Below are 27,498 nucleotides of genomic sequence, written 5' to 3'. Positions count from 1 at the left end.
TTACCTTTCTATGGATTCTGACTTTTCTGTATTAGCCACGAAGATTAGAATTTTAACAGCTCCCAATGAGAGGTATTGTGAAGTATTTACTTGGCAGGAAAAAAAAAAAACAAAACAAAACAAAACAAAGCCCAGATGAGGTACTGTCTCATATTCATGAACTGGGATTTATTAGTTCTGTGAACGTCCTTGTGAGAATACACTCCATAGTTCACACTTTAGGGGGGCAGGGGGAAGTCAGTCTTGTGTTTCATTTATATTAGCTTAAAACTTTGATAGAAGAGTTACTGTAGTAGAGATTTTAGCAGAGAGCTTGTGCAGAATATATCCCAGTAAATCCTGCAGTCTTTCACCACTAGCTTTCTGCAAGGAAAGTTATAACCATTTATCTCTGTGGAAATCTGTCGGTAGCTTTGTTAGTAAATATGGTGATAATTAAAGGCTTTTTCTCTTCTTCCTTTACAGGTTGTGGAACTCATTTCCAGTGCTATTGGTGACTTAGTTCAAGGTATATATTACGAAAACTCAAAATCATCTGAGGTAAGGATTTCAGTAGTTTTACATACCCAAGAAGTTTGGTGGTACTAATGTGTGACTAAAATGTGATGACTTTCTCATTTTTTTTTAAAAGGAGGAGGGAGAGGGAGGAAGAGAATTATCTGCAGTCTTAGTGAATTTCAGCAGTAACATAGTTATGACACCTGTGAACTCTGATGGAAGTTTCTAGAAATGCTCAAGGAAGGACTATTTTATTTCTGTGAATGCCTAGTGAAATAAAAACATGTGTCATTACCAGGAGCTTTAGACATGTCTTACTGAGGGCTTTTTGAACATTTCCAGAGGTTTCCAGTCAAGGTTCTGTTAGAGGCATTTATTACAGTGTGGTCAACATCATTGATATTTTCATATTAAATCCCTCATTTCCAAGCCCAAAGATATTTACGAAATACTTATCTCAGACTTGTATAAAGTCCTTTCTTCTTCTGAGTGTTCATCTTCTGATAGTATAAACATGAGGTTTATCATGAAGCGGTAGGAGTGTAGCACTGTGCTCTTCTCCACCAAAAGTCACCGTGCGTGCATTGCAGGAGTTGGCATGGGCAAAGACAGCAGCTGTCAGCGTTTCCCACCAAATACTCTTGTATTTCTTCAAGGGCAATTACAGATGTACTGTGTTTTGTGTGGCAAGAACTGTAATGAAAAGTAGTCAAATTAGATCTAGCTATTTTTGTAGTAAAGACTAGGATATTTAAGGAAACCTATAGAGACACTTCTTGAAGTAGGCTTGCTTTGGCAGGATGTTGGAGCAAAAAAGAGTTCGTTCTGTCATTTGCCATGACTGTATCTTAACACATTCAAGAAATTGATAATTTAAAGTTGCCATGACCTCTACAGGTTTTATGATAGCAAGTTTTCACTGTATAGGAATGATGAGCAGTCTGTATATGTGAATATCTATCTTGAAATCCAGGTAGATTTATTTACAGAAATGTTTTTCTCACATGCTTCGTTTGCCTCAGAGACCTGAATCTTAACGTTCAGTAGGTGCGATGCCTTGAAGATTGGAGAAGTGTATAAATTAATTTATATTTGTTGTTTATGTAGATTGCAGCTCTGGTTTACTATTGTCATGTTGTAGTATGTAGTTAAATTAATATCTTAATGGAAGCCCCAACTCCATGGGTTACCTCTATAGTAGTTACCTGTGTGGGTGGCTCTGCACCAGCCAAACCACTGTGGGCAAGCGGAGCCTGCTGTCAGGTAACAGCGGCTGGCCGTGGAGGGCGCTGCTCCACCCAGCAACTCCCCTGGTCAGTATCTGTCTCTCCTACTCTGCAGTAGCAAAGATGTGTTACTAAAACTAACCTCATTTAAGCTTACCACTCTCGTGGTGATTGAAACGAGTTGATGAGCTGAGCTCTTCCTCAGAGGAAGCAAGAGCCTGTAGCAGGAAAGCAGTACTGCCGCACTCAGGAAACGCCTGGGGCCACGGGCTCACCAGGCTGCGCGCAGAGGACAACGTGCACAGAGCATCCTCTGGCACCTCTCAAGAGGTGGAAGCCTGGCAGCGATGCGATGTTGGGAACTCTGTGGTGCTTCTGCCCTGCTGTGCTTAACCCATGGATAAACAGACGGCAGCCTTCAGCATTGCTCCCAAGTATTGTGCTCAGGGTTAATGTGTCATAATAGATGATGTCTTAGATGTTTTTGCAAAGAATGTTTAAAATTTTATTTTCCATATTCAAGCAGGTTTCTAAATGCAAGTAGATACCAGATATATCATATTTAAAACAACAGCTACTCATTTGTGTGTAGAAGTAAAGCTTTACAAGCTCATCTCAGTGATGAAACTGCATTGAATTTTAACCATGGCCCCTGTATAAATGAGAAATGTTGTGGGCTCTGTTGAGTTCCTGCCACTGCAGAAGGTCTTAATCTTCTTTTTCTTAGTCTTTCTTTTTCTGTTTGTTTTCTGTTGCCTTACTGAAGCACTCCACATGTGTAGATTGTGAGGGAACTGTGAGATAAACTGAGCACAGCTGCACAATGTTTACCCTCCCCGGCCCAATTACAAATAGAAAAGACTTATTTTGTGTCAGTGACTTTTTCTGTCTAATGGGAGCTGAAACTACAGTATACCCTTCCTAAGGGGAAACCAGTTAATTCAAAACACAGTTAGTGTGGTGGCATAATGGACACTGAAAATTACCTGACAGTGTCTGGAGTTTAGTCTTTACAATGGGCAGTACATGGCTTCTGATGAGACCTAGAACAAACAAGTGTGGGATCTATTTTTTTTTTTCTATCTTGTCCTCTGAGAAATCTGGTTCCATGTTGTGTATGAGACATATCCCTGCTGCTTTCCTCGAGCTGTTCTGCTGATGCAGTGTCCCATTTGTATCCTGCATAGCACTTTAGCAAAGATTGCCAAATGGACTAAGTCAGTTGTTATCTTATTCGTATACTTTGTGCATCTTCCCTCTATCCTTAATTGCAATTTGATCAAAACAAAAATCTGAACTATATTTCCTAGATGTAAGACAAATGCTTTAATCTGCTCCGCAACTAAGTCTCAAATGTCAAACTTTATTTCTTTTTAAGAGTAAGGCATAGAGATGTTAGTAATGACATTTTTATTGCTGAGAATGTCTTCAGTTTAGAAAAGCAGAAACATATCTTCTCTTTTTTTTTTTTTTTTTTTGAGGCAGGAAAATTGTACTTTACGTGTTAAATATGTCTTTAATGCAGTTGTTATAAAGCTCCCCAGTACCATAAAATAGACTAATTTCTTACTTAGCACATAGTTGTTGTGAACTTTGTCTGCCTAGATGGTTTTATCTTTCAATTTAGACAAAAATAACTCTGCAAAATTCATCTTTCTCCTCTGAGACCCAATGTTTACCCAAAAAAAAAGTTTGTTTGCTTCATTTGGATGACCCAGTAGGAAAATTTAAAGGATCCTTTGACCTGACAAGCCTGACCTTATTTACTTGTGAAGACAAACAACAGATATAATTATTTGACAGCTCTCATTACCACCTTTTTTTCTCTGTAAAGCCATGTGCAATCTTACAGCCATCCTATTTTAGACGTTCTGTTTGGTCATCCTTGGTCTTGTCTGCATAGTGAGTCGTTAGCTCTGCGCGAAACAGGGAAAATAAATATAACATTTAACTCTTCATCTTTATTTAAAGTGACAATCCAAACTACAAAGTGTAGGCTTTGGTTGCAAAGACAGCCGGAAGGTTAGGGCTGTCACTCGTGTTCAAAGCAGTAAATAGCTGCTGTGGTTTACAACATTGCATTAGTGGCTTAAGCTAATATTTTGGACTGTAAGCTGGAGCATAAAGGGGTGATATGGTAAACCTTTGCAGCTTTGTGTGCTAAATCCCCTCTCAACCCCAAATTCTCTGAGTGAAGGACACTATTCCCAGTTCTCGTCTGTCTTCCCTAAATCTGGGCCTAATTAGGGAGTAAAAACTTGTGCCTTCAGTGAGTGCAGAGATGAAAGTTGTCTAATCTGGCCTTCAGTCATGATTGTGGTATCTATTTTTAACAGAAAAACATTGCACTGAGTCTCTGTTTCCTACTTTTAGGAGACTGAAAGCTTCCAAAAATGTTTACTATCTCACAGAATACTGTCGCACTTACAGAAACCTTCTGTCTTAATATCCCAGATCATTTAACAAATATTAATGAAGAATGCTTTAGCATCACTGTCAGTTCACTGAACAGGTGCAAGAGATACAGGGAAGCTCAAGGTCAAACAGCAAAATAAGAGCAGAACTTGAGGGTGTTGGCCCTTGTGCTTTACCTGCCAGACCATTCTTGCAATCTTAAAGTATTAGGGATGTTCATGGAAAACTGCTGTGTTTGTTTTTTTTTTTTTCCCCTCACCTCCAGAATATCTAGATGATGCTAAATGTGCATTGTCAAAACTCATTTTTAGTGTCAGAAGGGGACTGTTATGTAAGACAAGGCCATTTCCAACATGTTCCACTGATGGCTAGAAGAGCTGCTAGGTATTTTTGAAATTTTCAATGCAATTGTGTGAAAATTGTGTATAACTAATACGTAAAGCAAGTTTTAAAAATAAATACATTGGTGGCAAGTACTCATTGTAACAAATAGTGAGTTAACAGGTATTTGGTTTTGACCAAGGTAGGGTTTTTTTAATGAAAGTAAGTTTGTTTTCTGGCAAAACACTGACTACGTGCAGTGAGTTGTACCAGTTCTTCTTTGGTTTTTGGTCACCTGTCCTGCTATAAGGAATAATGTCTTGGAACACTGCGCGTGTCCATCAACCGGACTGCTATGAGTCTATGTTATAAGTAAAGGACTTGCTTATAAATTTTACCATAGGAGGTAAATCAAATGTATTTTGAGTCATGTAAAACATCTCTTAGCAGGGTAGGGTGTCCGAGTCAGAGCTTTCTTTTTCTTTTTAAACAAGTATTTCTGTTGCAAGACAAAAGGGAAGGATAAAATATGGAATTTGAGTAAAGAACATCTGTGAACAGAATGGGTAAATGTGTCAGAGGGGAAAATAAAAAAGCATAGCTAGAAAGAAGGCCAACGTTATTTGTTTACTGCTTTTGTTCTTTTAAATACTAAGCTTTTCCAGAGAGATTTAAAAGTAACAGATGTGGAAAGATATTTAAATTTATTGTAATTTTTCAAACTTTTTAAAAGTCATGTGTTTGGTTTTTTTTACAGTGTCATAATAAAAGTATTAGGTAGTCGGTGGCATACTTTGGTGACCCATTTGCAGACACCCTTGTTCCTCCAAAAGCAGTGACGACATGTATTAATAGACCAATAAAACATGCCCTGTCATGTTCAGCAAGCAGGAACACATTTGTTGAAAGCTTACGTGAACCACGTGCAAGATGTTTTGCAGGGTCTTGCTACTGGTGGAAGGATTCATAGTTGCGCTGGATTTTATTTATGTAAAATAGAAGTTCTTGAACTACCTAATTTAAAACTTTAAAATGCTACTTTAAAATATTTCTGTGGATTATTTGTCCATTGAGAACTGAACTAAAGTTTGATATAAGTGGTTCAGACATTTTTGATCATTTTGTGCAACAGCAGATGGCTAAGAAAGAGCTGCCATGGTATGGAAATAAAATAAAGGCTCTGTTACAAACTATAGCTGAAGCTTTACATTGAAAAGTCTGACCTTCTACTCCTTCCCCGTTTTGCAAATGGTTTTGTGCACTTTTAAGACACACTTTTCATTCATATTTTCCTTAATATGTTTTTAGCTGAACTGCATATAAGCATCATCTTTGGTGTGACAAATCAAACTGAGTTATTTTAAGTACTTTTGTACTGGGGATCCTTGTAATCATCACTTTGAGCTGTCGGTCCTGATGGTTATGATTGCAGATTTTGTCCCACAATTTCATTTTCTAATATTTTTTTTGTTTGTTTCCTGTTGGCTGAGATGATTGTTTCAACCTCAATTTAAATTATGGAAGTAGCTTAGCAAAAAAAAAAAAACCAAACCCTCAACTAGACAATTTCTTCCTAACAAAACAGTGACTGAACTTGCCATTAGTAAAATGGAAGCACCCTCAGCTGTTCTTTATTTCCCATGGGAAATGATGATGAACAGAGCTGGATTCAGATATTTCCCTGTACTCTCATGCTGATGTTATATAAACTGGAGTTGGCTGCTTTCTTCCAGGGATGGCAAGGGGTTCGTCTCTCTTCGTCCAGCTTCTGCTACTCAGACAGCATCAGGGTTGGTTGTGATCTGAACCTGTTTCTTGGAAACAGAACTTCTGAATGAGGTCACTCCATAGGCAACAGTTAATCAAATGTCTGAGCACTGTCTACTACAGCAAGAATTAATTTGAGTTTTTAAAGGGTTTTATACGAAAGGCTGCTAGGAGTCTTCTGGGCCAGCTGATGTCCACTTTTTATATTTATCCTTTGAAATATCAACAGCTGACAAAACAGAAGACAACTTACGAAATAATAAGTGCTGTCATGATGTCGGATTTCACAAACTTCACAATCTAAAACTAGTTTCATCTTTCCCTTGATGTTTTAAAATAGTGTTTAGATCTTGTCATACATACCTTTCTTGTAAGAATGTAGTGTGGTTGGTGGCCAGTTTGTATATAACACAAGTTAAGCTTGGGGAAAAATTATATTTGGATTGTTTGAAAACTTTGCTGAAGAAAGGTTGTGTCTGCCTCTGCCTTTTTGAGCAGCAGAAACTTTAGGGGTATGTGGTCATAAGATGTTCTGTGATCAAAATCAGCTATGTTTCTGGCTTGCATGCTCATATGCTAAAGCACATCCATATGGGCATAATGCCTTTTTACAGCTGCCTTTGTTCTGTAACCCAGAGATTCACAATTTTTAAGATTTCAATACCATATCTTCAAATATGTCTCAAATTTTTGTCTTTTTTTTTTTAAGTTGGATGTCCATTTTAGATGCTTGATGGTCCTACATGATGTTCATGTAGCAGACAGTAACTTGTGCAATTATTTTCAATCCTGTGATGAAATTCAACCTTGTTGAAGACGAATGTATTTTTGTAACAAATCGTAAAATTAATTTCATTGTATATGTTGAGTTGCAATGACTGTTTAAGCTTCTTCAGTTCCTGACGTTGGTATTTGATAAGGTCCACATTTCTGTTACTGCTCAAAGGCTCCAGCAAGCAAATGTTTTCAGCTTAGGAATCTTCTAAAAGATTTTTGTCATAGTTCAGCCCCGATTGGGACCAGACTACGCAATCTCTCTCTCACTCCACCCACCCTCCAAGAGAATAGAGGGAGATAATATAAGAAAAACGGCTTGAGGTTTGAGATAAGGACAGGGAGAAAATCCTTAAAATTACCGTTATGGGCAAAACAGACTGAACTTGGGGAAAACTATTCATTTATTACTAAAAACAGCAGGATAATGAGAGAGAGAACAAGATACTCTCTTCCCGAGCTTAACATTATCTCTACTACCTTTTTCCACCTGAGCAGCACAGGGGGGAAGAGGGAATGGGGGTTGTGGTCAGTTCATCACGCGTTGTTTTAGGCCCCATCTTAATTGGGGGAAGAACTCCTCACATTCCTCCCCTGCTCCAGTGTGGGGTCCCACCTCTATGCCACAGTCCTTCATGAAACTGCTCCAGCGTGGGTCATCTCTTCCGTCTGGAGTGCAGTCCCTCCAGAACAGCTGTCCCAGCGGGCCCTCCACGGGCCACAGCCTCCTTCAGGCATCCACCTCCCCCGGTGTGGGGTCCTTCACAGGCTGCAGGTGGATCTCTGCTCCTCCGTGGACCTCCGTGGGCTGCAGGGGGACAACCTGCTCCACCATGGCCATCACCACAGGCTGCAGGGGAATCTTGGCCAGGAGCCGCATTACTCCTCCCCCTCCTTCTGAACTGACCTTGGCATCTACAGCCGTTCCTCACAACAGGCTGGCAGACGCCTCTCAGAATCTCTTCACATTATCCATCTCATCTCCTCTCCACTTCTTGCAGCCAGGCCGGGCCGAGTTGGGCCCAGTTGGCTGCCTGGGGAGAGGCCAGAGGGTGAGGCCTGCAAGGCCCACAAGTCCTGCGTCTCCCCCTCTCCGCCTCTGCCCCCGCTCAGCTTCTTCACATCTTCTCTTCTCTTCTTTTTTTTTTCTGTTTTCCCCTTCTTAAATACGTTATCGCAGAGGCATTATCACAGAACATTCTGCTACCAATCGGCTCGGCCTTGGCCAGCAGCGGGTCCGCCCTAGGCCCGGCCGAGTCCACTGAACAAAGGGGAGCGACTTCTAGCAGTTTCCTACAGAAGCTACCACCTTAGGGCCCCCCTCACTAAACAAAACCACGACAATTCTGTAACTTCATAAATTGTTTCAGAATACCTTTCTAGAGTATTTTTGTCTTGGTTGGGTTTAAAACAAATAATTATAAAAATCACTGCCAATTTTTAATATCATCCAGCAAATTTGAGTAAATACTGTTTTTTCACTGAGCAGATTGGTTGTTAAGGAAAAGATGGTGTTGCGTCTTCCAAGAGCTCCTGATTTTAAATTTAAAATATATTGATCTTTATCTGAGTGGGGAAAAAAAAATACTTGATATGTAGGAAACTACTTGAATTAAATGCTCATTTTGATATTTTGCCAGTCGTGGGAATTTGCACATGCTCTGGGCTGAGTTAAGGTAGTAAAACAAAAATACTACAGTAAAATGAAACACGAGGAAAGTTTAGGCTTGACTTCATAAGTTATAGTATGTGTAATAGCAAACATGTGGTTTCTCTGTTCTTCACTTTCCTTGTATAAGTTAATAGTATGTCTGAAAGCAAAGGCATTTTGATACAGCTCTGTGTTACTTGGCATTGCAGAATTCTCCTACTTTTTCCATTAGTCTCAAATTATCCTCTCCCTTGTAACGCAGCACTTCTGGGCGATATCCATAAGGGAGGAAAATTAGAGCTGAACGGATGGATTCTATTTCATTTGTTACCGATTTCATGACAGATAATACCTTGCTGGAAAACTATAGGGTCACACAGCATTACTTCTTGGTTGCTTCTAAGTAATTTAATTGACATCACTTTGAGGGAAAAGTCTTGTTATATAAGATATTTTTTTCTTTTATTACTCTTTTAAAGAATACCTTTTGGCTTAGTGTATGCTACAGATTTGGCTGAACTGAGAAATTACAAACCTTTTAACATTTGTATGCTTTAAATTTTTTCTGTAGCTTCTCATTACTGATTTTAGTTTTTCCTAAGCGAAACAACTGTGGTCTTTTCTGGGTTTGTTTTTTTTTTGCCTCTTTAGAGAGTTCCTAAACGTGTGACGGTAACGTTGTGTATATGAGAAAGGTTGCAAGTCATGTCTAGCTTTGAAAACCCATTGGTAAAATAGTGGCATAGTAACACCTTGAGAGCCAAAGGACCTGCAGTTGAATTTGGGCTTGGGGGAGAAAGGATTGAATTTGTGTTAATTAAAAAACTTTGTGGAAAGTAATCCAAATTAATATTTTGGGTACAAAGGATTTTGAGAAGTGCTGAGCATCTCTGACCTTACAGTCAAGGTGATAAAGTTCACTAGAGGCATCACTGAGATCTCTCTCAGTCCCCTTGGAAAGTTAATACTTGACATTTCTAAATCACAGCGTTATTTATTTATTTTTGAATACTTTCAGTCATTCCTTGTCCTTAATATGGGAGTGGCAGAGGTACAAGTTCTTTATCACAGTCCTTCATTTTTCCAGTGCAATTCTATATGGATTTTTAATACCTTTTCTATAAAAAGGTAATTTTTTTTCATGACTACAAAGGAGAAATTGCAGGGACTTTTTTGGGATCGTTGGTTCATGGTAACTGGCAAGGGGCTGCAGTGGCAGTGTATTCTGGTTGGACTTTTTTTTTTTTTTTCTTCTCTCCCCAGTACCTCAGGAGGAACGTAATCAGCTGTTGATGTTCAGTGTAATGATAACAGTCATTAAGAAAAGGATCTATGTGGAATCTGTTGACAGCTCCACACGTTTTGCATTGTTCTTTTTGAGCAGAAAATGAAAATGTTTTTTGTTGAAGTTGCTAGTATATTTATTCTGGTACTTTTCTCTACTCATCCCCAAAGAATGCCCTTTCTTATTGAGCACCTTGGCACCAGGAGTTTTGTTACTCACCACACGGCACATCCTGTGCCAGACCGTTAACTTCTGCAACCTGACACAGCTGCAGCTTTGGTGTTTTCATGTTAGCCTTTGTTTCATTTTCAGGAGAACTGTCTTACAGATGATATCGGCATATCTACGTGGAAGGAGCAGGTTTTCCTGTCGCATAGCGCCTTGCTGGCAAAGAGCTGCCAGGCTGCAATGGAGCTAGCGAAGCACAGCACTGAGATGCAGGACATGGCATTTCAGTATGGAAAGCACATGTCTATGAGTCATAAGGTACGCCTTTTCCTTTCGTTCTGGGTTCTTAAATACAGAGAGACTTGTAAGATGTGTTGCTCTCAAGCTCTGTCATATACTGCCACTATGCTGTAGGCTTTTTGCCAGCAGGTCAGTGATGTTGAGAGATTTGACTGCTGCCTGGTGTGAAGGTGTTTGCAGAAACTGCTGGTACGAACAGTGCTTATGAACTGGCAAAATCACACTCCTGGCAACGTAAATTATTTCATTCAAGGCTCTGTTAATGTTCCTATAGTGCATCTTTCTGTAGCAGCTTAAAACTTTACCTTCTCTGTTCCTACATTCTTCCTAAAGCCACTGTCCCAGTAGAAGGAGTTGCAGGAGGAAGCATGTGTTGGGTCCCAGCTGCTACCTTGCAGAGAATTGTAACCAAGAGGCTCAGCCGCCTGCAGCAGCACACGAGCTGAGGCATGAGCTGCAGTGGCTTGAAAGACTTACACACATTCCCTTCTGAATAATCTGCTGTGGAGGTAACTTCCAGAGGGGCTAGCTGGAGGATAAGGATGGACATCACCAGGTACAGACAGGAGCAGCCTACACCTCTGCAGCAGTAGGATTTCCCAGAGAAGAGCTCTGGCCTCCATTAGTAGTTCTTCAGTCCACAGCTAGAGTTAGTCCAAAGGAAAGCACACACATTGTGAACTCAGATCCTTGCCACTCTTGTTTTGCTCTAAAGATCTGCTCCTACTTTGTTGCACTACTTGCAAGTATAGGTGTAGCTTGAGACAGGCAGACAGACCTCCCATCCACTTCAGCTGAGTTGGTTTAGACAGTTTCTAGCTTCTCCAGGAGAAGGAAGAGGTTTTGTAAAGCACAGCTTTACTGCCACAGAAGTGCTCACTATATGCTATTATGAGGTACAGCTCTACCAGTAAATTGCTTCTAGTGCAGACTATAGCCTTAATATTTTGAGTATGCTTTAGTATTAGTACATTCACTATTGATATACAGTTGTGGATAAAGGATTGCACAATTTTCATAGAAAGCTTCTAGCTATGTAATGTTTCCTTTGTCAGGAGGATCATATTGCATCAACTTCCTCAGGTACTGAAAAGTAGAATGTATTACCTTTCACAGGTTAAAAACTGATATTCTTCCCACCAAAGACTGGATCATTCTTTCGTTTATATTTTTTTTCTGCTTCCTGCCACCCGACAATCGCTTACCTGGCTGTGTTCCCTCACTTGCCCAGCTCTGCAAGCTGTCCTTTACTCATTTCTTTGCACATTCTCTACATGCTTCTCTTTACCACAGCTTTCTGCCACTGCAGCGCTTTCAACCTCTTCCTATCCCTCCCCCAAACTTGAAAAAGTGCAACCAAAGTACAAGTGTCAGAGCAGAAAGTGGTATAGAATCAGGATGTGGACCTTGATTTGGTGAGTGGGTGGATATGTATAGACTGTTTCTGGGAACTGAAGAAAGATATTTTTCTTTCAGCTACATTCGGACCTTCAGCCATTTGTTAAAGAAAGTTCTAGTGACACCATGGCCTTCAGTTTGAACTCTGCTCCTGCAGTCCTCCATCAGGAATTCCTTGGAAGGGAGGCATGGATTAAACAGATCAGAGAGGTAAATTAAAGCATTGTTTAGAATTTCCTAGTTTTGCCATTTGTATCTCTCTTCCTATCTGTACTTTCAATCTGCAGAGAAACTTAGAAACTAACAACGGACAAGACAACATAGAGGTTACCTCTGCTCTCCAGAACTTACCACCTCTCTCTCCCACACTTTCAAGAGGGGGAAACCTAGGGACCTGACAGTCAAGCTCTGTCAACTTTCTGTGTATCGGAGTAACAAGCGGATTCATTTGCGTGGAGCATATGTCTGTTCCTCTGCAACACTTGTGCAGCCCCATGTCTTAGCTTAAAGCTGCTTTCACTGTCAGCTTAAAGCAGAGAACTTTGCGTTACGGTAGTTGAAAGGTAGGCACACTTTTCCTTCTGTCAGGTTGGCTCTGGGAGCAGTAATTTTGGAGGGGGAGGAGGATCTGGGGGACTTGGCTTCCTGACCACTACAAAATATTTGTGAGATCTAGCTGGCTGATACCCTTAACCTTCATTCTCTTAGTTCAGCTGTTCTTCTCTAATCCTTAGATGAGGAAGGCATTAAGAATAAGATAGCTACGTGGTGTAGACCTTTTTTTACATGCCATGTAGCACAGTAGGATTCAGGTCCATGAATGGCTTCCTGGGTGTCGCTTAAACACAAATAGATAACTGTAGGGGACGGAAAGGGGAGAAAACGCCAAAATGGCCAAAATTAAGCATTCTGTTGAGTTCTTCCTGCATCAGTTGGACATGTTTTCGTCTTTCTAAACATTTGGAAATTCCTGCAGTCATTACACAGATTTTTCAGGAGAAAGGCTGCTGCCTTCGATAAGAAGCTAGCTCTGTGCAAGTATATTCATTCAAGATGTGCTTCCTGATGACTCCTTTCTTTGCTGGTTTGAAAGCAGGACTCTCAGGTAGAGGGTGTGGAGTCTGAGCCTCTGCCTAGTTCCGTGTTCCTGATGGCCAAGTTGCAGCCTGCCTTCACATATTGCAAGCAAAAGGCATAGTCTCTTCAGCAGTGAAATTTTGGGAAGTATATGCAGAATCTATAGCCTTACAGTGGTATAGAATTCAGGAGTTAGAGGCTGGTAGTTTATAATGTGTGATGAGGAATTTTGGAATTCTACAGTATTAATACAAGGCTCATGTGCAAGTTGGATTTAAATGGATTTGGATTATTGCAGTTGGAGAATAATAGTATTACCACAGCACACTGTATAAAAGCTTTGAAACTATTTCCCATCTGCAGAATCTAGAGGAGGTTGCAGGACTCCAGGGGTGCCATCTGTCTGCTTACTGATTCTCATATTGAAAATGGGCATTACAGAAACAATGAAGCAGTTCTCTGAAGGGAGGGGGGAAAAAAAGAAAGGTGCAATGCACTATGCAGAAGTATCTACTAGCTGCTACTTTAGCTCAATATAAAGTGGAACACCTCATCCAGAAGCCTTTTTTGGCTTGTGTTGATTTAGAGAGGAAAATTATCTTTCATTAACTACAAGCTCTTTGAGGTACCATCCATAGTCACATTCACTGTGTGACGTGCAGTGTAGGCAAAGCACTCAAACCAGAGACTTTCTCATGTTGGCAGTACTCGTAAGAGTATGCTCATAAGCCACCCTCTTGTGCAATGTCATTTGTGTGGTTTAAATAGGCAGAACGTGCGCAGTGCACTCAGTCCTTGTCAGGTAGAGATTCTTCTTAGTAGCTGAGTTTATGACTAGGTATATGGAAACGACATTATGGACCTTTACTGCTAAGTAATCTGGCGTTCTCCTTTGATCGTTTGCCCATAGAAGCATTCATACAATGGGTTGAAGGGAGCACCTCCCTTTGGCAGCTTCCTCCTCCTGCAGAAAGGTCTTGGAGTTCAAGAAAGTGGAGGTAGAGAGCCCCATTGCACCCAGTAGCCTCCACAGCGGTATCCTGCTCAGAAAGCATGTGGCTGGAACTCAGTGCCTGACATACATATCTTAGATGAAAGCAGTCTTCAGGGAGGTCGTGAAGGATACCTGAACTGCTGTGGAGTGCCCAGAACGTGATTTTCTCACCGCAGCTCTCTTGGTAGAGGTCCGGATACAGTTGCTGTTCCCAAGGAAGCCTTTGAGTGGAGGGAGCCATGTACACCTTTCTGCTGCTGAGCTGAAGACCTTTTAAAAGCCCCCTTGTCTCTTAATTTGGAAAGAGAAAAATATATCAGATATCCAGATGTGGAAGGTTTCATCAATGCTAAATATATGTGTTTTGAGAAGATTAGATTCTGATTTGGATGAAATTTAGAGACTGCTTTAAAAGGGATGTGGAATGTGTTCAGGGGAAAGCCTTGTCATAGTAGGAAAAAAATGTGTAGGTGTATGTACGTGTGTGTATGTATGGAGACAGATAGATACATCTATGGATGAATGATCCGTAAAGATCAGAGTCTCTCCTGTTCTCACTGACCTCGCCAGCAACACCTTTCACCTTTGTGCATTAATGTGCATAACTAAAATGTCCAATTAGCTGTTTGGTCAAGTGTGTCTTTTAAAAGGAATATGGGTTGGTGTAGGGTCCTGAATTTTTTTTTTTTTTTCAAAAAAAAAAAAAAAACAAAACACAACAAACCACCCCTTAAAGGGTTCCTAGGAAACACTGTGGTAGGCAGACAAAGAAATGCTTGAATGCTTGTCTTCAAATGAAATGTTGTAATAGTTGCTGAATGCAGTCCCACTGAGCTTTTGGAAAGCCCTGCGTTCTTAAAACGTAGCAGATAATCCAGGATTATAGGATGGAAGATTTCCTAGGGGTCAAAAGACAGAAAAGTTGGTCACTTTTAGCCACTTACAGATAACTCTTGCTAGATGAGAGCAAAAATTCTCTAGCTTCAACAGGCATCCAACATGTGAACAGTGAGGTACAAAAGATCAAAGTTTGAGTGAAGAAATTAAGCAGAATTCCTCAAGAACACGTCTAGAATCCATCTTAGGTCATAGCATTTGTAATTTCTAGTCAGAAACTAGAACCATCTCATCTAGGCCAAGTTAATCAGTGTACCTTTTGCCATATCTTTCTGAGCCTTCTCAGAAGAAGCAGGGCTGGAAGAAAAGCATTTATCAAATGCTTTATCAATCATTTCTCAAGTACAGGTTTTAAAACATATAAAAGGGACCATCTTATCTGATAAAGAAAAGTTGATCTTGGAAACCATCCTGAAAGCCAGCTCCAGAAGCATTGTCTTAAATCATCCACTTGTGATCTGCTTATCTGATGCATTTTGAGTAATTTCTTGGGGGATTCAGGGATCCTTCTTCCTGGCAAGGTGAATTGATTTCACACCACCTCATTTATTAATGAAGAATGTCATGGTATTATTGTCCCTCACTAATGGCACATGGTGATCTTTGGTATTCGAGAGGAAGGCTGAGCTGAGTTGGTTGTTCATGTCTCTGATATGCTGGTAAGCAGATACTTCTCTTTGAGGGCCCAGAGCCCTGACATTCAGAGGCTGAGCTCCCCAGCCAAGCAGTGAGACCTAGAAAGTTACCCAAGTTTGACAAGAGTGCATAACTTCTGCAAATCAGGCTTAATACCTTTGAGGAAGCTAAACCAGATACTGAAGTCTGATGTAAAAGGAAAAAAAAAGATCTATGTGTCTGAGACTGGGGTCAGTAAAAGTCAGAGCCAAACTACTGTGAGGATAAAAAGGAAAAAAAGCAAAGGTACAGTTGTAGTAAAGAAGACTTAGGAAACAGATTAGATGACGCGGCTGCTTGGAGAAGCACAACTGCCATTGACTTGAGTGGTAGAGGGGAACAGAGCATGAGAAAACATTCTTGCTTTTGTAATGTGCATTAGACGCAGGAGGAGGCATGCTGAGCACACCTCTTCTGCTATTGCTGAGGCTGAAAATCACGTGCCTCAAACGTTGGCAAATTCTCTGCTGCAGTGTGAATCTGCATGTAGGGAATCATTTGTTAAAGAACATATTTCTGTTGTGTTCTAATACACAATGTAACTACTAGATACATTCTGAAGAAGCCGTAAGATCCAACCGGTATGAATGAAAGTTGGCAAATCAAAGAGACAGGAACACACGAATAAGGACATAGTTATTGGCAGTGGTTTTGCTACTCCCAGATGCTATCAGGCTGTTTTCTTAATATGCATTCCAGAAAAGCTCACTCTTAAGAAGCTTAAAGAGAGTAGTAAAGAAGTTTTGTGGATCAGTCCCCTTTTTCCTTCAGTGAAGTCAGTTTTGTTATCTACTGTTTTCCTTGCTGTTCTGCTTGCTTAGTCTCTCATTGATTCTTTTATCTATTTTATTTTTTCTCTCTTACAAAAATTAATATATTTTCCAAATCTGTGCCATCTTGGCAACATCTCTTCGAAGCTGTGCTTGCCACATAGTTTTCCTCTTCAGTGCAGGCCTCAGCTCTTATGCCAGTTGAACTGCTCCTCTTAGCTGCTCTGTGAAGTCCCCACAGAGGACATGGAGAGGTAGTGGTCCTAATCTACACATTTTCAGGAGACAAGTTCCAGAAGAACTGAGGTTTGTGGTCTTCCCTTGTGGAGGCTAGAGAGAAAGAAATGGGTGATTTTTTTTCTCATTGTACCTGAAAAGAGAAGAGCTGGCATTGTTTGAGGTGATAGTGATACAACTGGATCTGACCTTACAGTGGCCTTCCAGTACCAAAAGGGGGCTTACAAGAAAGATGGGGAGAAACTTCTTAGCAGGGCCTTAGGACAAGGGGTAATGGGTTTAAAATAGAAGGAAGTAGATTTAGACTGGATATAAGGAAGAAGTTTTTTATAGGGCAGGTGGCAGAACACTGGCACAGGTTGCCCAGAGAGGTGGTGGATGCCTCATCCCTGGAAGCATTCAAGGTCAGGTTGGACGGGGCTCTGAGCAACCTGATCTGGTTGGAGATGTCCCTGCTCCTTGCAGGGTAGTTGGACTAGATGGCCTTTAAAGGTCCCTTCCAACCCTAACCATTCTATGATTCTGTCTTCTCTCCTACATCTTCCTGTGACAAAATTGAGGAATTTGGACTATGTATTTTTATGCATCTGGACAAGAAGAAATTTAAAACTTGTGTATACTTCTTTCTGAATATGTTAGGAGTTATAGGTTGTATGTGTCTGCTGCTTAAGTAAATGATGATGCTGATACTTAAATACAATTCAAAACCAAAAGCATCTCTGTCTAGGTCTAATAGTGCTGACATGGTCCTGACATCCCCTTTTGAGTGCTCTAGACTGTTACCAGTGTGCAAATCACTACACATCTATGGAGAGTTCTCTTTTAAGAAAATAAATCTTGTTATTGCTGATACAAAGTGTAGTTTATTTCAGAATCTCCTGGGAGAGATGAATTAATGCAAACAGCAGGATTTCTTAAGACCAAAACATTTTGGTTTAACCAATGTTTAACTACAAGTCATAATAAAAACCCCTAAAATTTACATTGAGTATCTGCAGCTCTCTTCTGAAACAGAACCATGTTGTATAAGCTGGCAACACATTTGATTGTATTTCAGGTTTTTCTGTATCAGATTCCTAAAGGAAGTCCGTTATGTTTCAAGTAGTAGCTCTTCTAATTGCATTCTTTATTCTTGCAACTCTAGTGTGTAGTATGTAATGTCTTATATAAAATCTCTCTTTCTCTTTAAGGCACAAGGAAATGGAAATATAATGGACTACAAGAAGGTTGGTAAATTACATTTAAATCTTATTATTTTTAGTGGGTTTTGTAATATTTTCAAGGATATTCTTGGCAGTTGAGAGAAACGTCTCTATTAAAGTCAGATTGTAATTTGTGCATGTGTATATGGAGGGAGAGTGGCTTGTGCAATTTCTTGATTTTAAAAAGCCAGTAATAGGAAGCTGTACTGTGAGTATCAAATGTAGCTATTTCATAATGACTTCTGCTATTATTTATCCCATTGACTTCCCCAAACTTGATTTTGAAACCAGTGTTCTGAAGGTTTTTACTGTGTGGGTTTTTTTCTGCAGTCATTTTCAGGTTAGCTCCCATCAGTGGTCTCTATATATTGATAAAGTATGCTGTTACTTTTTTTAATCTCACCTTAATGCCATGTCTTCTATTAAAAAATATACATATACATGTTTTATAATAAACTGTGTTTCTTCTAGTCCCCATTACAACTTTTAGCTAAGTCAGTATTTGCTGCTGGGACTGATCTATAGTAAGGGAAGACCTGAACTAACTAGCTTATCTCCTGAAAGTAGCTGGGACACAGTAAAGCTCTGAGAGCTGCAGGAGATGGCTGAGAAGGTTCCCCTGGTTAAGTACTGGAGCACAGCATGCTTGTGGTGGAGACAGAAGATGAAGCTGTGTCTCTAATTCGCTCACTGAGGAAGATACCTGTCTTGTTCTGACTCTTAAGTAGATCATGAGGATTCCGTTATCTCCATCATCAATGGTAAATAATATATAAATTATTGAGCCAAATGCATGATTGAGAATTTTTTCTTGAACTGGGGCCTGAAAAGTGTTACAGCTATGAATGCCTTTAGTGTGGAAGGCTAACACACAGGTGCAGGTCAGACTTTTGTTATAATTACAATTTTTCTTAATACAGAATAATTTGGATTATTAAAAATGCTCTCTGTCCTTCCTTTTTCTTAGAACATAAAAAAGATCTCAACCTTAGCTTGCTATTTAAATTCATTGTGTTTCTTTTTTTTTCTACAATAGAAGAAAACTGATACAACTGTGAATTTGTAAATCACCACTGAGAGCACTAAATTTCTTCTTCTTCAACTATGTCTGAGTATGTGAGACACCTCTGTGAATGTTTAAGCTAGGCTACTTGCTTTTGTAAGTGCAGAATGGGTTTTCTCCTTTTAATTGTTACAGTTGTGATCTGCCCAATGTCATTTCCATAGTTTAAAAAAAAAGAGGGGGGAGAAAAGCATCTGAAATTGTTTTACTGAATTAAATATTTGTCAGTGTATTCTGTATTTTTATTGAAATTATTTCATATTTTGAATCCTTCCCATGACATTTAAAAACTTACAGTGTGCGTGGGCAACTTGGACACTTGAATAAAAGGAAAGGAAGGGGGAAAAGCCCTTCAAGTTTTGTATTTTGAGCAGTTGACTTCAGCCAGAAAGCATGTGATTTTACTAGCTCTGGGTAATCACCTCTTACACAAGGACAGATATTACGAGTTTAGTAATGATAGTGAAAAATTCTCCATGGTGTTTGTGAGCTCAAACAATAATTAACTTTGGTTTTTGTAGAAGTCAGTTTCAAAACTATGATGTTAAATCCATCTCTGCTATGTTTCTTCATTTAAAATAAAAGCAGTCATTAGTTACATCCATGCTAAATGCTCCCAGTAACCTGTAGCTCACCCCAGCGTAGTGGCTTGGCCAGTACATGTTCACAGGCCATTAGAGGGCATGTTGTGCAGTACAAATGAGTATTTCTTTTTTGCCCTTTGCTGTGTTGTCTTTATTTCTACATCTCTAGAATCAGTGTTTTGCACATTACTCGGTCTTTTCTTCTCAGTATCAAAGTCCCCTCTCATCTTTCTGCTCAGTTGCTGGAATTATTTTAATATTTCTAATCAAATTTGGGAATTTGTTTCTCATTGAGTCTCCAATATATGTCCTCTTTATTTTTTTTTGTTCTTTTGATGCATGTTATATTAAAATAGTATCCCTGATTTTTTTCACTGACAAAAAAAAAATCTAGATGGTACCAGTAAATTTAGTGAGGACTCCGACATAAATATAGAAGTGAAATACTTTCTGTTAATTTCATTAGGTCTGAAACTGTCGTGTCAATAAGGTCACTATCTTCTGCAAATTTTTTTTCTCTCAGCTTTTCTCAATCTTTTTATCAGAAGGACTTTGATATCACAAAAGGCTTGTTTTAAGGTCTGTGTTTCTGAATATGTTTTCTTACATCAGTATCTGAATGTTTCACTCTTTCTTTTTTTTTTTTTTTTTTTTTTTATCTTCCCTTCACTATACCACCACACGACATCCAGACAAATTATTGATCCATTGTTGTGGTGTTTGAAAGTCTGTTCCAGAGATGAAAAAGTAATTTCAGCTCTGTTTTAATGGTGTTTCTCAGATAACAAAAGAGAAGGTACAAATATATGGTAGGGACAAAATTTGTATATGTCATTGAAAGAGACAGCAACTTTCCTGTCACTCTCATTTGTATGTGGGATTTTGGCAAGAATCTCAGATTTTTAAAATCAAAAAGCTTTTATCCATTTTATATCTACTTTGCATGCAAGATAAGCTGTGTAATTCCAAAACAACAAATGGACATTCTCAATTTAACTGTTACTATTTTACAATATTGATTTAAAAACTCTCCACTGAAGTCAAGGCATTAATGGTGCTTGGCATTATACAGACTTGTTAAATGAGAGTAACAAAGGCACAACTTGTAGCAGAAATGAGTAAAATAGAAATAACTCTTGTTTTCTGGCCAAGACTCTAGAAAAATTATAAGGTAATGCTAAATAAAGAAATAAATCTCGTCTTTTGCAGCCAATGAGTATGGTACTGTAAGAATTTGATGTTTTTCTAAATGCAATATTCAGAAAAGATGAATTAAGTCACATAAAAGAGGATGCAGCAGAACTTCATTTGTTTTACTGTAGCCCTGTCCATTTACTCTGCTGTCTGTTTCAGAGGCCTTTCATCCAACCTGGGCTAGGAAATACGGTCCATCAGCACTGACATGCTTTGTTGGTTTGTATATGAAACACTGTGCCTGACGTTAACACAGGGAGCAGGTTTTGTACAGTACTGGAAGTGGCATGAGTCAAGAAGCGGTAGATCCAGTCGTTCATACACTACATGGCACTGATGTCTTGACTTCCCATGTGGTAGGAAAGAGAGAAGAAAAACGGGAAAGGTCAGATTCGGAAACAAGGAGGTTTCTCAGTGGTAGCCTACTGTCATGCAACTAATAAATGATGGTAACACAGTGCCATCCAGGTGTGTTAGCAAGAGTCACGTGGCTCCCTTTCCCCAGCTCACCGTTGACTGCCGTGGTCAGTGCATTCATCCTGCTGCAGTGCTGTCTGCAGAGCAATTTTCCTGTCCCGTGGTGTAGATGACAGTGGTCCCATGGCTCTGTTTAAATGTCAGAGGCTTGTCATGAGATGCGTCATGGGACTACAGGCCAGAGACTATTCACTCTCTTGCTCCTGAAATGCAGCAAAGAGCTAAAACCAGAGGATTGTTATTTGTAGATGCTTGTGACGTGTGGTGGCTTTCCATGAGAATTTGTCTTGCTTGTTTTGGAGCAGCTGCTGCCATTAGTTCCTTTTGTTACGTATATTAAAAACCAGAATTGTCAGTGATTTAATGAATATAGATTTTTTCAGACATGTTAGTAATATTACAAAAGCAGCCGAAACCATACAGAAGAAGCAATTTTCTCCTTTGCTGGAATTAACCAGGTTTGGATTATCAAGGTGTACACCCAGTACCAAAAATCGGTTGCATCTTTGTTTTTAATCAGTGGGTATTTTCCATGGCTTTTTTGGCGTCAGAATCCAGCACAACTTTTGTTTCGTTAAAGCAAACAACTGTAACATCTTAACATAAATATCAAGTTAATTGCTTGTGTGTGCTAAGATTACAATTTTCAGTCAGTATACGCATTAACGTGATTTAAGAAAGTCATGCTTTTTGGTAAACAGGCATTACTTAACTACCATTGTTTAGATTTAAAAGCTAGTAGGACTTAAGTTCATTGTGAAAGACATGGAAAGGCATAAGGAGGAGGAGTTGGTGTCTCTTCTAAAATATTAAAGGGTCTGTACGATCAATCAGTAATTTTTTGGCAAAGTGTAGTACAAGAACTGTCTAACAGCTGGAGTAGCAGAGCTCCCTGTAAGCAGGCCATCTTTCCTCTGCTGCTGGGGGTGACTCTCTCCACATTTGGTCTCCTCTTAGATAGGGTATTTTTGAGTTTTAAGTAAAAAGATAATTTTTCCATTTGTCCAATGAGTAGTCCTACTAATTGAAGTTTCTACAGGGTGTTTATGCCCTTTAAAGATGTGTTTCTTTACCTTTTATATAGAAAAAGTTTCTAAGAAAATATTGGATAGATTTACTGCTCCAGTTTCAAGTAGCATATCATTCTACATATATAGCCAACAAAGATTTAGGAAAAAAAAAAAATTTATCTCATGACATTATGAAGTGATGCACTTAAATGATTTGTCCAGTCCTTTTTGAGAAGGAAGAAAATAATCCTGGGTCCAACCACAAAAACTGTAAGAGTGAATGCTGAGACATTCCAAGGTACGTAAAAAACAAAGGAAAAAAATCTACAAAATTTATCTACTATCTGTGAAACATGTTGGTACGTTTTCAAGGTAACATTTCAGCAGTCTAAAACATCAGTGCTTATTGAGCATGGTGTTCCCACAAAAGAGAAAATACATTTAGAAAAGCCAGTGCAGAACACTGCAAAACACTTAGAGCATTATTCAGTCACTTGGCCACACAGATCAATTTAGATTTTGTGCTTTGAGGTTTCTTTTTGTTTCAGTGAGTCCTGTGCACTTTAGAAATGTAGAATGTTTTAGCTTACTTCAAGATCAGAGAGAATACATGATGTTTGAAGATTTCCATATATAACAAATTTAGCTGCTCAGAATCGTTCTTCTAAAACAAGAAGGATAAAATCTGAAGTTACCTGTTGATATCTTGTCACTTAATTAATCCTAAGTTTGACCATTCCAAACAAAATTAAGAATTTCAGTGTTCTCATTCTCCCTTTTCACATAAAATCTAGTATAGCCAAAATATTTACCACATATTCCGAGAGTCTTCCTCCCTGAATTTCTTGTTCCCTACAGGTAGAGCTATGTGAAAGGAATCTTCTTTCCTTTGGCCAGGAAATAAGGCAGAAATATCTCAGCAGAGAAGATTTGAAGTTAGTTGTCTTTATACTTGAACACCTGCTTAGTTTTTGTCATCTTTAATTATTCAGTCTCCAAAATCTAGCAGTCCTAACTTCCCTCTTTGACCTCTTGCTGCCCCCAGGCAAGACATTCTGTCAAACAGCAATCCAGAACAGTTGGTGTGAAAGGCAAATTCTTAACTGCTGTGGTATGGATGAGAAATTTTCTCTTTGCCTTTTAAGACAGAGACTGGGAAACATAGCATGTTGAACTCTACTCATAGAATCATAGAATAATTTAAGTTGGAAGGGACCTTTGAGGCATGTCTGGTCCAACCTCTCACTCAAAGCAGAGCCAGTGCTCGTTTGCTCATTTGAGTTTTGAGTATCTGCAAGGACAGGGATTTCACAGCTGACCTGAGCAACCTGTTCCAGTGCTTGACCTCCCTCCTGATGGAAAATAACTTCCTTTGGCCTAATTTCCCATGCTGCAGCCTGTGCCTGTTGCCTCTCATCCCTTCCACATACACTTCTGAGAAGGGTCCCGTTCTGACTCCTCTGCACTTGCCCGTGAGGTGGCTGGGACAGCAATAACAGCTGAAGGCTGAACTAAGCAATTCTGTCCTGGTTTCAGACAGATGGAACCCAAAGTCATGGACTAAATTAACAGAAACTTTGGAGGGATGGCCTGTTGGCCGATGGAATTATATCTGTGTATGTATCAAAGCATGATGTAGATGGTACAGAATAAGAGGTAGATACTGTCCTGGTTTTGGCTGGGATTAAGCTAATTTTCGTCTCAGTAGCCACTGTTTTGGATTTAGTATGGGATTTGGTAAGTGAAGAATGTTGATAAACACACATGTTATGAATTATTGCTAAAGAGACCAAGGACACTGTCCAACTTTCCAGGTCTTGCTAATGTGCAGGTGTAGGAAGCTGGCAGGGACAGAACCAGAATAGTTGACCCAGACTGGCCAAAGAGAGCATTCCATGCCATAAATGTCATGCTCAGTGTGTAAGTGCGGAGTGGCCAGGGGGGCAGTGCTCTATCTTGCTCCTTTGCTTGACTGCTCAGTTTCATTTTCCGTGATCGCTGCTGGGGACAGGTTGTATCGGTCATTGGGATGTTGGGGGGTGAGAAATTTTGCATCGTTCAATTGGGCACAGCACTTCAGACATGGTCCCACAAGTCCCAAATAGTAATTGCATGCTGAATACATGTGTTAACACAGCCTAATAAGTGGTTGATGATCTTGCTGCAAGGACAGATGTTTCAAGAAAGAAATATGTGTGTAGATAATTAACTATGAAGAAAAAAGAGTATAGCTGAAACATTAGAAAAACAGGATGTGGACCTCTTGGCCTACTGGTCATTGATTTGAGCCTAGTTGAATGATTGAGTTAGAGGCAAATTCTGCTGGATGACCATTTAGTACCATATGTGAAACCAGCAGTTGATTTTGAGATTCACCGTCACCATTTCATTACTCTTTGTATATTTGTAACAAATCAGTAGAATCTAAAAGCTACATAGACCCAGTCAAGGTTGTTAATCCCAATGTAGAATATCCCTTATGAATGTGACTAAATACTTAGTTAAAAAAAAAAAAAAACCCAAACATTAATGCTACAAAATAGGAGCGGGAATATGAATTAATGACAATTTTATATGTGGTATGACCTAGGTTTTCTTTTTGTTACTCACGCTCTACTGCAGAAAATAGTTTGTTAGTTTTAATGTCTTACTAGCTCATAAGCAGAGAGGTGGGACACTCAAGGATACTCTTTCGGTCTTAAGGTGGACTTAGAAGTGTAAGTCAGTGAACAGAGAAGTAAAGTTCTCATCCATGAGCATCCTTCTCTTCCCCCATGTAGGGCCAGAACCATGAATGGACTCTATATAGTTACATGGCCATTGCTCCAAAACTGCCTCTGTTTTGTCCAGTAGCTGTTAATGTGAGAGATGGAAGCCAGATCTTGAACCCAGATCCCCCTTTTCATAGAAAGTGGCTGCTCTTCTGGGTTTTGGTTCTGTTCTTGGCCTAGCAAACCTCAGAGTGCTCTGCTCTCAGTGCTCAGTCAGGCATCTTTTTTTCCCAGACTGTAAAGATAATGGCATTGCTGTTGCTTTTTCTTAGATGAATAGAACAACCTTCAGACATAAAACTGTGGTTTTGAGCTTCATGTGTACCAGGCGGAACTGTCCAGCCTGGTCAATATCTGAATATACTGAGGAAAACAGAAGGTGCTGAAGGAAAACAGTGCTGGTATGTTAGGAGAGGCGTCACTTCTCATCTGAGTCTTATCCTGGCTGCGCTATTTGCAGGACTGATCTTTAAGCCGAATTTAAATAACCAAAACCAGTTGGTGATCTTTTTGAGATTCTTGGCACCTTTAGAATGAAGTAGGACTTTAGTGCCAATGGTCTGAACAAAAGCTTAAAAGTTGAAATGCAGTATTGCAGTGTATCTAGCAGTTCAACTGGAGAAAAGTGTGTTTAAGCAATCTGTACTTTGACTTGTATTCAGTTTTAATGATTGAATGCCACTCTGAAGAAGGTTGTGTTTTATTGATGGATTAAATTGTTCCTACAAGTGGACATATGTTTGATGCACAAAATGATGCCATATGAGTAGAGACTGAAACAGCAGATTCCTTTATTTAGAGGAAATTAATGAGAAAGCTTAATTAAGGTTTATTGAGTAACAAATGAAAGCAATTCAATTTGCTTTTCTGTTTATTTTCCTCAAAAATTAGCTGCTCCTGTGCAAATTGAATTAAAAAATAATATGTCTAAACTGGTTAAGTTGATTTTTTTTTTTTAATGTACTTAATTTGTGAAGTTCGTTACATAAAATCATTGAAGCTCAAAAATTGAGAGTGGGAAAGTGTAACTGCAATACAACTAATGGTACAGCTAAAGTCTTAAATTAGGGTTGGGTTTTTTTATACAGCACAGCTACTGAGCCTAGTTTCCTATGGAGTTGTATCCTGTATTTCTTTAATAACTATCCCACTACAAGAATCATAGAAGCAGCCCAATTTGTACTCGTTTTGTGGGTTTGTTTGTTTTTTTTTTTTTTTTTTCTTTTTACAACCCCAGCTGAGATAGAGGTAGCATGCAGTCTGGTTAATCCCGACTGGTTCACCTCCATGTATGCTTATTTGAGTTGACCTGCTGATTCTGGAAATGGAATATAAAACAGGTAAGTTTTTAAGGACTATAAATTTTTCATTACCTAGGATGATCCCTAACTGAAAAGCTGAAGAAGGAGCTTGCCATATAAGTGTGTATTTTTCATTTTGAGGTTCCTTGAACTTTGCTTGAAAACATTCAATAGCAAATTAGTCTGATTTTTGTATAGCAAGTCCTCTGCATATAGTTTGACATGAGCTTTGCAATTATTTTGGCTTCAAGGCACTACGTTTGTCCTCCTCTAAGAGCTTACAGAAGACAAGGGTGTAAACGGATTGTGTCCCTGTGTTGGAATTGTCCCCGTTTCCAGATTTTGGTGTTACGAGAGAGTCACAGCATGTGTATGCAATCATATATGCTTAAGCTAAGCTCCTTTGATCTTTGGCCAATTTGAAGACTTTTCAGGAGCTGTTTTCTTTCCTGTTTACATCTCACTATATACTTACATAAGTATTACCAGGTATGCTAAACCTTTTTAATGAGCTTTAGCAATTCAGCAGAGTTTGCTTCAAGATGTGTGGGTTCTGCCATCTTGCAAAGTTGTGCCTCAAGGAAGGGGGAAGAAACACCTTTTCACGCTGCTAGCGTACCTCATCTCACCTATCCCCGCCTTTGCCGTAGAGCTGTGGTTATTTGGCTGATTCCCATTCGTTAGAAGATGTGTTGAATTAACTATGCAATGCATTTATGCCTCAGGGCAAGTTCCTTTCCAGCGCACAGTGCAGGAAGATTCCAACTGAAGTGGAGAATAAAATTTTTATGAACTGAGACTTGAACACTCAAGTGCTGTAATATGCTTTCAGCTAATTTCATCTTTAAATACAGATAATGAATCTACTTCGGTTTGTATTTAGATAAGAAGTGTCATTCATTCTGTATGAATGCAAGTATCTGTAAAAATGAGTGACTTTTACAATTTGGTCATGGCTTAGATATTCTTTACATGATTTAAACTAGATAAGGCTATACTAATGTATTTGTAAATTAATTGAAGCATTGATCTGTGTATTGGAGGAAAACACAATTTGTAAACCACTGTATAATTAGTTACTGTAGATATCTGTGTTCAAGAAAAGCCCTTTTCTAAAAAGCTGATATGGTCACATAACCCCCCTATGAAAGCCAGGTGGGACACATTAAAGATGATAAAATGCCATCATGCTTTTGGGATAATCAAATCCCAAAGATCCAGCCAGTCTTCATTCTCAGGCTCCGGCATGAGGCATCAGGCTGGAGCTGGTCTGGGGACACCTGTATTTTACGGTAGAAAAATGTAATGGTGTTTCGTGACAGTCTCATGATGCTGTTCAGGAAAAAATAATAATTAAAAAAAAAGTCCGTAATAAATGTGATTACTATTTAGAGCTTCAGCTAAATTGAGGTACTGGGAAAAACCAGCATGTTTTGCTTGATG

General features: G+C 39.3%; 1 protein-coding gene across 2 annotated transcripts in view; it reads left to right on the top strand.

Moving 5' to 3' along the window:
* The window catches only part of PDSS2 (decaprenyl diphosphate synthase subunit 2), a 127,448-nt gene that overhangs the window by 96,906 nt on the left and 3,044 nt on the right, over nt 1-27,498 (top strand). Inside the window, exons 4-7 of one of the 2 annotated variants that reach the window (XM_086744988.1) lie at nt 466-540; nt 10,250-10,423; nt 11,882-12,013; nt 17,644-17,679. In XM_086744988.1, coding sequence (XP_086601114.1) covers nt 466-540; nt 10,250-10,423; nt 11,882-12,013; nt 17,644-17,679 — 417 coding nt within the window. The remainder of the gene's footprint in view (nt 1-465; nt 541-10,249; nt 10,424-11,881; nt 12,014-17,643; nt 17,680-27,498) is intronic. The other variant, XM_086744989.1, reaches the window with a different exon arrangement.

The sequence above is a fragment of the Chlamydotis macqueenii genome, chromosome 3, assembly GCF_036417535.1.
Source record: "Chlamydotis macqueenii isolate bChlMac1 chromosome 3, bChlMac1.mat, whole genome shotgun sequence".
Taxonomy (NCBI): Eukaryota; Metazoa; Chordata; class Aves; order Otidiformes; family Otididae; genus Chlamydotis; species Chlamydotis macqueenii.
This window is presented reverse-complemented; position numbering and strand designations above follow the sequence as displayed.